Source organism: Cavia porcellus, unplaced genomic scaffold, assembly GCF_034190915.1.
Source record: "Cavia porcellus strain 051 isolate PalLab524CR breed Dunkin Hartley unplaced genomic scaffold, mCavPor4.1 scaffold_18, whole genome shotgun sequence".
Lineage (NCBI taxonomy): Eukaryota > Metazoa > Chordata > Mammalia > Rodentia > Caviidae > Cavia > Cavia porcellus.
The window spans coordinates 13,401,301-13,415,925 of NW_026947501.1; the positions used below are offsets into that span (position 1 = coordinate 13,401,301).

A 14,625-nucleotide genomic window follows, 5' to 3' on the forward strand; every position below is an offset into this window, starting at 1 on the left:
GGGGGTGGTGGGAGAGCGCTTGGTCGGGTCCTGCTGTCTTTTCTCTGTCCTGGCTCCCACCTGTCATCCCCACTGTAAATCCCTGTAACACTCCCTGTCGCACAGATCGCTCAGTGCGTGGTTCTGGGTCCCTAACAAGACTGCCCTTTGTTCCTCTCCGTCTCTAGGTCTCCGGCTCCCCAGCCATACTTTAAGTTATGCCCTCCGACTGATTTGCTGGCTTTTGCTTTCTTTAGTCCTTTGCCTTGAGGAGACCTTCCCTTGGAAGGGCACCTTCTTCCCGGAGGTGGGAGTTGGGACAGCTGGGCCTTCGCAGGTGGCTGCTGGTCCGGACACCGATCGTCAGCCTGGCAGGTGCTGTTGTACCAGCTGCTTCCTTCAGGGAATTTGAACTTTCCCAAGATGCCATGTCCACTGGACTGTAAGCAGTGTCAGAATGTCTTGCTTTTCAATCAAAACACCCCTGTTACTGGATTCCATCTGACGGGCTTCTCCTTCAAGTTGCCTTTCCAGGATTGAGTTTTTGGGTTCCCCCCACCCCCATCTGAATACCTGTGTGTCTTGCTGAACGTCTCCTGACTGCTGCTGTCGTGAGTTCTCTTGCTCTCTTTTCTTATTTGAAAACCTTTTCCCAGCCTTTTTCTCCCTCCTGTCAGCCAGGTTATCTTAGTAAAACTTTCAGCTTGATCTAATTTGGGACAAATTAACTCTTCAGCATTTTGATTACTTGGAACAGATTATTGGCTTTTGTCTTGAGCACTCTTACATGAATTGTGTACTCACCAAAGGCAGTCACTCCTAGATATCTTAGTACAGTTCCATAATATGTATATTCCAAAAGTGTTGATATATACTAGTCACAACATTTTCATGGCCAAAGGGAATTTTCCTGTTTAGCTCTCATAGAACTAATAGGTATATAAGTATTTTGCAACTATGCCAAACTATTAGACAAGAAGTTAAACTAGGGGATGAAAAAAGGGTAGGGATGAAGAGAGAGCCGTTCATTTTGCTAAAGGATTCTTACCTTTATAAGTACATTTTGTTGAGAGTAACCTCTTATTATTTGAATCCTATCTGTTAAGACCACCAAGAACACTTCTGGTTGGTTGGTTAACATCTAGCATTGTTGATTTACAAATTCCATATAGTGCATGCTACTGGAAGCTGCAACCATGCACATTTTAAATCACTTTTAGGTCTGGAATATTCTTTGACTAACATGGCTAATGTATGTCTCATTTACTGTACTGCTAGCTGGCTGTCTTTACATTAAATGTAAACTGTACTACCCTTCAGATTTTGAGCCACCTGGCATAACCCTGAGCTGAAGTTCAGGGATGACCATGGTCTTAAGGTTTCCATCAGTGTGACTAAACTTAGACAAACAAACAAACCTGAAATTGTAAAATCTTTCTCTGCTCCCTTGAGTAACAGATTTCTTTCTAGTTTCTTACCAGTCTTTGACTGGACCCAGAGATCATCCCTTTGCAGTTTCTCATAGTAGCTGAAAGTGAAGGCTGCAGAGTCATAACTCTACCTGACTACACAAGCCACATAATCTCATCAAGATTTCGTTAAACTGGATAAAATATAGACAGTGATACCGACCTGCAGGACTTCAGGGAGGACGATTTGGGTTGGTGAATATGAAGCACCTGATGCATAGTATCCACTCCTTAAAATTTAGGCATTAGTTTTGGGTAATGACTACATGAAAAATTTCTTAATAGTGCTTCCCTTAAAATAGTACATTTCTCTGCTGTATTGCAGTATGATTCTGTTTCCTGTACTGCCAGTGTAAACTCCTCCAGATACCTACTTTCCAAAATGAAGTCTATTCTTGAAGCAAAGCGACAAATGCATCAGAAACAATCAAGACAAGCAGCTAGTTACACAGTAGAGTCCAAAGTATGTAGTTATTTACCGTAGAAAGATGGGTTACTTCTGAAGTAACATCAAGAAACACCAGCTGTGGGGGAGAGACAAACTCAAATATTGTCTATTTTTTCAGACAGTCTAGCAAGTTACATTCTTCAACAAATGGAAGAAACTCTGATTTTTATATTTTAAGTTCAAGATATCTTCCACTTAGGCTTTCATAAAACCAAAAACTTAAAGAACTAATATCCAAATACTGAATTTTCTTTTGATAGGTACTATATTTTAAAATGCAGGTTATAATACTTTAATTTCTTGAAGCTACATTTTGAAGCATTGCCCAAACTCCTACGTTTTAAAGAACTACATGTGAAGCAACACATATATATCTGAAAACAGTACAATTTTCTGATTCCATATCATAGAAATGTCTCGTCAAAATATTTCTCCATCCAGTGTTTGCTATATCCATAAAATTAAACCCCCACTCCTCTCTCTCTCTCCAAAAGTAATCTTAGAAAAAATACACTTAAATTACTATGTGATATTTAACAATCTATATTCCTGTTTGGAGACATTGCTTGCAATTTTGATTTACAAAGATAACAGTGAAGATATGGATCAGTCTGAAAGACCAAAAGTTTTACATTGATGCTCCAGTCTTAAATACAGATAAAATAATATTTTGTTTCGTTTGGTTTTTGTTCTTCGGGTTTTTTGTCATCTCTGATAGTCTATTTACTGTCTTTGTCCTGTATGAAGACTTACAGCACTAGGTTTATATTTTTACTCTCATCTCTTTTCCTTGCTTGAAACAGTTTTTTTGTTTCAAAGAGGGGTTACAAAAAAAGGCAAAGCCTCATAAGTTATGCAAGTACAGATAAAAAAAAAAAACACCAAACATATTGTGGTTTATGATGTCTAGCTACCCCACCTGGAGAGAAAAATTTAGGAGCAAAATTTAAAAATCTGAGTCAACTCAAATAATATATGGCTATGATGAATTAAGGATTTAGTTAGTGTTATGGCCCCCAGTTGTATATATTATATCCTAAAATACCATTTGGTTTAATAAAATATAGATTTGAGGCTGTTCTTAGTATCAGTTTCCTAGGCTTAATTATAAAGGTTATGTTTTCAGAGAACAAAAGCATTATTCATTTGTCTGTTCCTGTCTTCTAGGTTTATCTTGCAGATTATGGACTTTCCTACAGATATTGTCCCAATGGGAACCACAAGCAGTATCAGGAAAATCCCAGAAAAGGCCATAATGGGACAATAGAGTTTACTAGCTTGGATGCCCACAAGGGAGTAGGTGAGTGTCTTCGTTCTTTTTCTAATTTTTATTTCAGAAGAATGATTAGAGTCGAGTAATAAAGCTGTATGAAATGACCTTTATATAGTAATCTGAAGAATGAGGACATTGGTGAGATTTTTATGAAAAGTAGTGAATTCCTGTTACATCAATGACTATTTCTTCTCATAGTGGACTGAGATACAGAATCTGACAAGTAAAGAACAAAAAGAGTATAAACAAAACCTGATGTTCATTCTGCCCACAAAAGTCACTAGTTTGTGTATGTTAAACCTGGTGGTCACTGCTGCATTTTTATGCCATTGTGAATATCACAGATTGGAAAAGATGCGCATGTGGACCTTCTCAGAGGCATCTCTCAACAGGCTCTCTCACCTAAAAGTGTAAAGTGTTAACTTGGGGAAATCTCTTCTCGTCGCCTTTCATATATCTTACTTATTTAAACTCCCTTTGATGGTATTGGAAACACATTTGCAGGTAAATTACATACATAGCCCTTTTATTGGATATCGATTGGACTGCCTTGCATTCCAAGGCAGACTTAATTCAACAATTCCCTAATTAGTTAAAGTCATAACCTATGTCTTGTATTCATTTACCATTAATTAAACCTTAGCTGTTTATTACTCTGCAGTCCAAATCCAATAGCCGGCCCAGGAAGCCATGGAAAAGGAAGGAGAAGGTCAATATTGAAAATATATGGTGCCGAGTCCCAGGGATGGTTGCTTTGTTCACAATCAATATGGTCAATGCAACTGTACTTTCTTGGTTGCTCAGTCAGCAAGACAAAAAGTCAATTCTAATGTTATGCTAGTGAAAAAAGGTGATTATTGAAAAACTTTGGTTTTCAAAACTATATTCTTTGTTAACTTTGTTTATAAAAGTATTTTCAAATATGCCAAACAAATAATTTTAAAGAGCTTTGAAAAGACCACATTGTGGGTAAGAGGAAATGAGACACTCCATGCTTGCTAGTAGCAGAACTTACTCCTCTAAACTGAAACTTTGTAACAAGTTGTAGTTGGCACAAACAACTGTATGTTACTGCCTTTTCTATTAAAAGGACCACTGACCATGTAATGTAGAGGCTCTTGATCATTTTCCAGAGCAATTAAAACTCATACTAGTTTAAGGTAAGTCTATGAAAAAGTGACACAAGTGTGTCACTTACATACCTTCTTCTTGGCAGGAAGAATCTTAGGTTACACTTTTCTAAGATAGAAACTAGCTTTTGTGCTCTGTAACAGAGTAAAAGGAAACACTACACTTATGTCAAGTAGCTTTGGTAAAAAAATAATGATCACTCTGAAACTGAGCGGAGTTGTTAATTTTTCACATTGTTAATAAATCAGTGAGCATTTAAATGTAAAATAGGATTGACTTTGATTAAATTAAGATATGTAACAAGTGAGGTACCCTGTTGCAGACTGTAATCCCAGCACTTTAGGAGGCTGAGGCAGGAGGAGCACATGTTTGAGCCTAGCGTGGGCAATTTAGTGAGACTCTTGTCTCAAAAAAAAAAAAAAAGAAAAATGTGCTATGATGCAGCTGAACAGGAAGACCCGAGGTTCAGTCCTCGGTACCACAAAGAACAAAACAACAAAAGGTACATAAGAATCCATTGATCACACCTGCTGATTGTGTTTATGTTGTTTTGCCAGATTTATTTTTGTGATATCTGATAGAATACTTGAAAAACTGAGAGCACTGTTTATGTAGTTTTATAACTGGAAATTCATCATGTAGATCCCTTAGCATTGGTCCAGTTTTGCTCGCAATGGTGCTAACTTAGATTGGGCCACTTGTTTAAACTGATGGCTCCAATACTGATTCATTTTGGTCTGGGATATTTAAATATCTAAAAAGGCACTATGACTATAGAGAGGAAGAAGAGATATGTGTTATTCTAGCCAAAGTTTGGGCAGTGGTGATTCTGAGAGTTCTCTTTAGTTACTCTGTGGTTTGGAGTTTCCATTATGCTGTCTTCATAAAAGATTTGAACACACTGTAATCTGCACTCCATTTAATATTTTTCTTGGTTACATTATAACATATGTTGACAAATCAGGTAGACTTCAGCACTCTAGGTCTTTAGAGGAAAAGACTGAACTCAGAATGATCATAGAAAGATGATATTATGTGACTATAAGGGACAATCAGGGAAAAGCACACATGAAATATTTTTGGTATTTGGTACAAAGTTTTATGCTAGAATGAATATTCTTTTTTTATCCAAGGTTGTCCAGGATAAAGTGGTACATTTCTTAATGCATTTTAAATATGATTACTTTAAACTCTTGGGAATAGCTGTGTCTTCATATAAATATATTCATGTATATATGCACATACATACATGTATATACATTTATATGTAGACATGCGCACACATATTCACTAAAAGCTTAATATAGCATTTTAGTGTGGCATATAAAATGAAAGGTTAGATATCGTCAAATACATGAATGCCCTTCATTCTTAGTATTCTTCATTTAATTTTCCAACATAAAATATTTCAGCTTGATATTTTATTAGAAATGAAATAATCATTTAGCCAGATCGGAAAACTAGAATAAACAGGGACATAAATCCTGTAAGTAAATGCAAAAGGTCAGATTCATAAATATTCATATATTTACTTTTAGTACAATCACTATATAGTTTAGTCTCAGAAAAAAAATCTTCTGTCCCATTCCACCTGTGAATAAATAATGATGAGAGCTAATGCAAAGAGCATTAGGAATGAAAAAAGGGTCATCGCCATGAAGCAGAACTTCTGTTTCCGAAGCTCTTTCTATACGTCAGGTGTGTTGGTGATTCCAAGGAAGAGACTCAGGACTTAGAGTGAGACTGACTTAGCGGTTAGCCACCATCAGAGAACCTTAAGCGAGCTGACTGTGTCAGTTTTGCTACTTTTTATAGTGGTTATTCAGAAAGTAAAGCTAAACTTTGTTTTCTTTTGAATTATGTTTTTATAATGAAGGAGTCGGTACTGTTCAGCTCTCTCTCCTAAGATTTTTCTGATTCAGCTTTATATAAAGGGAAAATACTTGGGAGGGAAACAAAGAAAAATCATGTGGTTATTAGTTTGTGTCATTAAAACCTAAAAATACTTACAGAGATACATGGAGATGGATGGAAAGGACGGGTGGAAAGATGACTAGCCCTGCACCATCACACATCTGGATGTCTGCATGTTTTTAAACACTGCAGTTATTCCCCTACACTCGCTTCTCTTATGTAACCCAAAAGTATTTTCTTAATGGCTGAATTGCTCCATTGGGTGTAAAATTAGACTAATGTGTCTCTGACATATTTCTTCCATTAATTTTTTACTCTTCATAAAAAGTAGCATATATAAACATTGACATATTTTGTTCTTGTTCCATGATAATTAAAGAGAATTGTATCCGTGTCAAACATACTATTTTAAAATTTGTTACATTCTTAGTAATGTTAAAATGCAATATTTGGATCAATGTGTGATATGGATTTTTGTAGGTTTTTCTCCTCACTGAGGCATGCAGTCAATACCTAATTTCTCTGGAGATATACTGCATTTAACATATTGAGCTTTTTTAAATACTTCAAACCTAGGCATTGAGTGTATAATACCTGTTTTAATTTGACATCATTGATGACCATAAAATATGATATCTAAATTGCATTTTAAATGTCCATTTGTTTATGTAATATATTCAGTGTCAAGGAAATAATTATATTACGTACATTTTCATTTTTGCCAAGTGCTGTAGTATATGAAATCCAAGTCTTGGGTTATTTTTTGCATGATTTCATTTCACTTTAGCACTCCAACTTTGAGAATGTATGTGAAATAAACTGAAAATGTATTTTCATGTTACCAAAGTTGAAGAAATAGCATGGTTTCCGTAATACTTATCTTTTCAAACAGTAATTCAAAATGGGTGCACATTTTATTATAAAATTAATCAAATATTGATATATATATTTCATTAGTAGGCAGAAAAATAGTTTCTTCTTTCAGGTAAATTTAGCTGGTATAAAATAGTTCCTGAGTAATGTATTGCTTCTATGTGGTATGTACCTTTTTTTGTAACAGACAGATGTGACTTTTACAGTCTTTACGTTCTCTTAGCTTTTTAGTTGAAGTATTCACTGTTTGTACCTAGTGCCCACATGTATGATATCTTTGCTCGGTTAAATAACTTTTGTAATCTTCACAAAGTAGTGCTTCATAAAAGAGGCAGGGAAAACATTTTTTTGCCCCCTTCAGCACTAGCAGTCCAAACAAGGGCCACGCGCATGCTAGGCGAGAGCTGTAACACTGAGCTACGCACATTCCCAACCCTAGGGCTCAGACTTTCAAAGGGACCATTAAAGAGAGATTTGGCTTTAACATTTTATTTGAAATATGATACCTTGCAGTATACTTTTCCTAATACCTTCTTTGAAATTTCAATAAATGGTAGTCACTGTAATAATTTCTAGGTCACTATACTTCCCAATTGACAATAATAGTGAGTGATATAAGATACCAGTTGGGGGGAAAAAAACTAAATTTGTTCTGAAGATAATTACTATTCACCTTGTCAGGTGATCCGAATTCAGATTTTCTGATTTCTTAGTGTCATTTTGATCACATGCTCTCACCATTTAAACATTGGCTGCTTGAGGCAGTCCTTATTGTTTAATACTCCATATAATGTTGCTCTCCTTGAGAAGTAAGCAGAGAGTACTTTAGGTGAATAATCAGATCCATTTTGAGGTTAATACTTACACTTTTCCTTTTTCATTCCCTTTGGTGAATTGGGCCCGGTTAACTTTACTGTAGTTTTTCTTTGAGTAAGGACCAGTTCTCTAAAACGACCTCTTTGTTGTTCTCATGTAAGTCTAGAATTTAACATGGTATAAATATTTTAACTGAAGGTCCTTCTTCATCAGAATGAAGTAGATTGAAAAAATAGTTTCCTAAGGAAATAGTTACATGAAAAATTTTGTCAGGGATGCACTGTAGAACTCAGGATCTCCTGCTTATTTATTCATTGTCAAAGCAGTACAATTAAAATGCCTGCTTCAGATACTAATTATGAAAGTTGTATAAACAATGTCGTTTGAATGATGTTAAAAGTAATAATGGATGCAAATATCAGATTGAGTATGGGCACTGGATTCTGAAGTCTTAGACTTCACTGTTGAGCTCTGTCAGTTTTTGGCTCTGTGATATTGATCAACTTAATTAACCTCTCTGAGCTTCTATTTTCTTATTTGTCAATATGGTTAATAATACACTGTTAAAATGATTAAATGAAATTATTTTAAAAAGCAGGTAGAGTCACTGGCAGAGTAGCAGCTCTATAAATCATGTCAATTGTTTGTATTTTAATTGTGCATCCATGTGTCAGCTATTTCTGGAATATGCTGTTGATTGAAATAGAATTTAAGTTCCCAGTTCTGCCTCTTTGTTGTTCTTCTTGGCAATACTTTATCATTTTGAGATGTAGAACGGTTGAGACCCCGCAGACTTTCAATGAAGAGTAGTTCACCTTGTTGATATTAGTAAAAGCAATAAAAAATTAGTAAATAACACTCTAATTTCAGAGACGCTGGAGGAAAAATCTTGTTAATGACAATTTCACTACATTTCCAAACAGTCGTAAGTGAAAATTGGAATCGTTTGAAAATTATGAAAATACGAAAACTTACTATTAATGATTACATAACTTACCAAGGGAACTGAAGACCGTCATGTATTGCAATAAATTATGCAAATACATGAATCAAAGAGAAAACACTCATAATGTAATATTTGTCCAAATGAATGAAAATATGAGAAATATATTACCTGATACTATTGAATTTTAAAACTTAAAAAAACAATAATGGTAGGGTTAGAACTGGAACTCTACTCTGTGGATTACCAGTACATGGTTCTTTTCACTTACTGCCACTTACTGAGTTTTTAAATGAGTTTGAAAATTGTATAATGAGAGCAGTTTTCAAATTAAAAATTTTAAATTTAATTTGTTTCTGTGCTGGGTATCGAACCCAGGACTTCTCACATTCTACCAGGAGGCAAGCAGTGTACTATTTGAGCTATAGCTTCAGCTGCAAAACACTTTTTATAGTTAGATGCTAATTTTCCTTTTCAGCTGGGATCCACTCCACATGTAAACGGTACACACAGATTCTAATAGTCTTGTAGAATATTGTCTTTTAGTTAATCTGACATATTAGAATTACTGTTCTCTGTACAGTGGATAGAAAGACATTATCATGAGTAGAGTTGAAGATTTTAACTTCTGTAAACCAAGTAGAATTTCAGTTTGTTTTTCTGGGAGGAGATTCCACTCAGAAACATTTCTCTGCTTTTATCTCACTCTTGAGTGATAAGAAAGGGTGATGATTGGATGTTCTTTTTAACATTACGTGTATTTCATAGAACTCAGTGGAAATAGTGATAAAAATGTTTACTTAACCATAGTTATTAATGTATATGTGTAGGGAAAAAAGCCTGGAAGATGTAATAATGTATTTTAATTAGGACCAAACTATCATAGTGAAGTAAAGTTAACCCTCAGAGGGCTATTTTAAATGAAGACCAGTTTATGAAAGATTGGCTTCAGAAAACTAAATGACTTGTCATTACTTACAGCTTCATATCAATTAATCCCTCAGTTGGGGGGTTGGGGAAGTGGCTCAGAAGGTTCATTCCATTTCAGTCCTGATTGTTGTTCCTCAAAGGGCCTCTTGTGTGTAACCCATGTCATCCAAACAGGTGCCAGAATATCAGTTTTTGAAAATGCAAATTTTTAAGGGAATTGCCATAATGGAAAGGGACTTGTGCATACATCTGTACAAATGGCACCATTCTGTTATTAATGGGAGATTTACTACTGTAGAAATCACTGTAGAGCAGCATGGTAGAAATGTACTTGTATTTTAATTCAAGAGCCCAGGCTTGCATTAGAACATCGTTGGGGTTGTGCAGAAAGTGAATGGCACCCACGGGACTCCAGCACTCGGCTAGACTCAAGGGCCTTTAACAGTGCAGTATTCCAATGGCAGTTAGGGTAAAGGACATGAAAGAACTAATCTTTTCCTTTACTTCCATAATAATTTATGAATGGGAACCAAAAATAGTTGTGATACTGGCATCATTGTTCTAAATAGATGACTTTTTAAATCAGAAATTTAAGTTCACTGAATGACTTTTCAGAGTTCATTTAATGAAAGATAGTAAAATAGGATGCCTACTTCCAGGTTTAATTGCTGCATACTGCTGTTAGGGAATTATATCCCCTGTATAGATGAACACTCAAGTAATGGTAGAAATGTAAACACCAGCTTATTGTTTTTATAACCATTTGGAATGATTATAAAACTGCATATGTTTTATGGCTATATGCTACTGTTATAAGCATTATTTCAGTTACTTGTTAATAAGTATTAGTTATATTTGACACTGTTTTTTAGGTTTCATTGTTCATCCTTTGACATAAGGCACGCTAGTTACTTTTTTTTTGGCATGGTACTTGGATTGAACTCAGGAATGCTCCAGGACTGAGCTGTATCCTTTTATGTCCCAGTCTTTTTATTCATCTATCAAATTATTTTTGGCCAGCATTGCACCAAGTTACCAGGCTGTCCTAGAACTTACAAGCCTCCTGCTTCAGCCTTCTCTGAGTAGCTGGGACTGCTGGCACATGCCACTGCCCAGCCTCTGCATAAGCCTTTGCCATAATTAAAAATATAGAGACGGTTTTGAGAAATTAGCTGATAGTATTTGATAGTGTAATATAAGTGATATTTACAGACTTGTTTTGGCTTTCCAGAGTGCTCCACAGCGCCCCACACCCTGCCTCACCTTTGTATTTTCTATTCAGAGTATGGGACTAGAGTTTTAGCTTGGTGCTTGTTCATCTAGGCATAGTGTTTGTAACACGTTAGAACTGTGCATCCCGAGCAGTCGACATTTTATTAGACTTTTATGTAACTGGAAAATCTTCAGACAGACCCGTTTTTTAAGATTGCACACTAGATGGCAGTTTTGTCATATTCTTCTAACTTCAAATGCTGCCAGTGTGAGGAGAACGGGAAAGGCCAGCAGTGTTTAGTCTGCACTGGAGGGTCTCCGCATGACCAGTGCAGACCCCATGGACTTCCTGGAACACATGTTAGCAATTTAGCTGCAGACATTTATTTCTTTGTTTCACTGCGTGGCTCTTTGAGAACGTGTTGGTGCCGGGGTGTGGGTTGTCTGGATCATGTCAGAGGCCGTGGGGATCAAGTTCATGTGACAGGCCAGACTCGGGAAAGATGACGCTGGAGGAGGTGCGGAAGCTGACCCTCACTTTCAGCAGCGACAAGTCATTGCCTGTCTGTGGACGGGGCCAAGCGCCGGGTGTTTTAAGTTTTACTCCAGCTGAACAAACAAAACACTCTGCCCATTTGGCTTTTTCATATTTCATCAATGGTAGTTCACTCAGATTTCTCTGTTTTTCAAACCTTATTTATCTCCCCTTTTTGCAGCACTGTCCAGAAGAAGCGACGTTGAAATCTTGGGCTACTGCATGCTGCGGTGGTTATGCGGGAAACTTCCTTGGGAAAAGAACCTGAAGGACCCTGTGGCTGTGCAGACTGCTAAAACAAAGTAAAGCTTTGCAAGCGCTTCCTCATTCACTGCAACAGGACGGAGGGTCCCTAGAGGACTTAATATCTCAGAGTAGATCACCATTCATCTACATGACAAAGCAGATGGATTTAATTTGGAAAAAAAACAATGAAGAGACATAAATTCCATTAAGATAACACCTATAAAATTAGCTGTACTGGCATTACAATACAAAATATAAAGTGAAATGTCTGTTCCTTTATAGGGTGTTTTCCAGAACTTAGATTATAGGTGGTAATGTTTGCAAGGAAGAGTACTTTCAAATTAACATTGTAGGGGTGTGCAGATGTAGTCCAGGTGTAGAGTGATTGATGTTAACTGTGCAAAGCCACAGTGCGGAGTGGGGCAGGTACGGCCGGCGATTGTCAGGGAAGAACAGCATACCTGTTATTACTGTCTGGGAGACAGTGTGTTTCATTTCTTAAGGAAGAAACAAATTTTATATGATCTGTTTATATGAGTTAGTCTTATACATGAACATTTTTAATAATCTGCATTCAATTTTTTACTATTTGGATTCTATTAGCATTAAGAATTAGGTCAGACTTAGAGTCTGTGACTGTTTGTCACTTCTCTCACTGGTCAGGCCTCAGGAAAAGTCAGTTGGAGTAGCACACAGTAGCCAGTTTTTAATTATATAAAGATCTGCTTGATAGCCGTTATCCACAAATATCAAAAATGTCAAAGGCAGGTTAAGTAGGATAAGTCACAACAGAAGGAAACAGAGAGGACAGTGTAGTCATAGAAATTAGTCTGCAAATGCAGGGTAGTATCAGTTCTTAAGAAAGACTGTACTATATGTTATATTTGTAAATATAAGTAATGTTTATAAATATATATGTATATATAAAATATATGTGTATGAAACATATCTCTACTTGGAATCCTGATCATCCTAGTCCCTTACCCCAGGCTAGCACATTTATAATCAGTTATTTATCTCAATGATTAATGTTCCTCAAGGAAGTGATAAACTCCAAACTTTGTATCAGGTCAGAGCCTTAGTAGCACAACTTGCCAATCTAGTTTACCTAATTTGAATAATGTACTTTATGTAAAGATTAGCACTTTAATGCTAATGGTTCTATCCATAGTTTTGTTTTTAATAAGGCTTACCAATGATTTTAGTCTTACATGCATATCCAGATGTGTTCATTGTACGCATGTGTACTCAACATGTCTATATCATATTATATTTGTGTATAATATGTTATATAAATATAAGGCTTTCATAAGTCAACTATAACTGCCATTTATTGCTAGGATTTGATAAGTAAAAGCCTATAGAATAGTAATGCTAATATAATAAACTTCATAACCCAAATAAACTGAATTTAAACTTTCAACATTTTTAAACATCTTATAGGGTACCGTATGTGAGCATAATTTATTTGATTTACTGAGATGGTATAACAGTTTCCCCATAAGGACATGATTGCATATTCATCCATCACATTGTGTATTTCCCTCCCTTACACATCTTAGATCAGTGCATTTCCCTTAGATCAATGCATTTACCATTGCTATTTTGTCTATGCCTGAGTCTGTGAATCATTCACTTATCTCAGTAATTTCAGATAGATATGTATGTATTTGTGCTAAGGCAATTTAAGAGAGTTGTACTTATTTAAAATAGTAGAAAGTGCTTACAAACGATGTTTTAAAAATATTTCTTATTTACCTGTTTTGTTATAAATTAGCATAAAACATTACCCAGTGATGAACAATCTATATAAATAATTAATTCCTCTCCAGTGGTAAATATTTGAAGAGCAATACCAATATCCCTATTTCTGTATATACAAAGTTTGTATTAAATTTTACATCATTTGGCGGGTAGGTGGGCCATTGTAAAGTGGGTCAATGGGAATCGAGACATGGGTTCCACTTCTATATAACCTCCCATCTATTACATTATAGATGAGTGAATATAAAGACCCTGAAAGGCACAGTTTTGGTCCTCTCCCAACACAGAGTTAAAACAGTGAGTCTCGGGAATGAAAGCAAACTCATTGTGTATTACTCCATTTTGTTTTAGTCTGTTGGATGAGCTTCCCGGGTCAGTGCTCAAGTGGGCTCCGTCTGCAAGCAGTTGCTGTAAGTCGATGCTAACTTTCTTTTCCGTTTGTAGGTCACCACATGTGTCACTCTTGTTTTGTAGCTTTTGCTTAACTCATGCACTCCTGTTCCCATGGTGTGGAAGGAGGCTTCTGGGGTGCAGATAGGTTGCTAGAGAAGAAAATGTTCAGGTGGTCTTTGACATCAGAACTCAAGAACCCTTCACAACTGATGAAGGTGGTACTCTAGGCTCTGCTGATGGTGCTTACTTTAGAGAAATATTTTAAGCATCATGTACAAGCTTAATGTTCCACTGCATCTGATCTTTCTAGTTTCTGTCTTCTAGTTATGACTTTTCTGGTTTTGTTCATGTATCTCTTGTTGAAAGAAGTGGGCCTTAAAAAAGACTACTTTCAATCAGTAATTTAAAAAACTAAATTGTTAAACACTTGAATGTTGTTTAGATTTCAGTTGCTCTATAATGGAACAGACAGCAGAGTTTAGTTTAGTTTAGTTTTGTTTTGTTTTTGTGATCAGCAGAAACACTTGATCTTGGGATTTGGAGGTATCTTTCATAAATGGTTTTCTCATTCAAGCTTGTGCCAAATTTTTTGGCATTCTTTAAATCACAATATTGTTAATATAAAATACTAAGTCAACTTGGACTTACCCAGTCTCCTGTCATTTATAGATGCATCTGTGACACATTACTCAGTGCTCA

The 14,625-nt window shown here is 36.0% G+C and overlaps 1 protein-coding gene across 5 annotated transcripts in view; it reads left to right on the top strand.

Moving 5' to 3' along the window:
- Positions 1-14,625, top strand: part of Vrk2 (VRK serine/threonine kinase 2) — a 101,539-nt gene that overhangs the window by 58,930 nt on the left and 27,984 nt on the right. For all 5 annotated transcript variants that reach the window (XM_063229437.1, XM_063229438.1, XM_013150072.3 and 2 more), the window contains 3 exons: positions 3,064-3,196; positions 11,705-11,825; positions 13,885-13,943. In XM_063229437.1, coding sequence (XP_063085507.1) covers positions 3,064-3,196; positions 11,705-11,825; positions 13,885-13,943 — 313 coding nt within the window. The remainder of the gene's footprint in view (positions 1-3,063; positions 3,197-11,704; positions 11,826-13,884; positions 13,944-14,625) is intronic.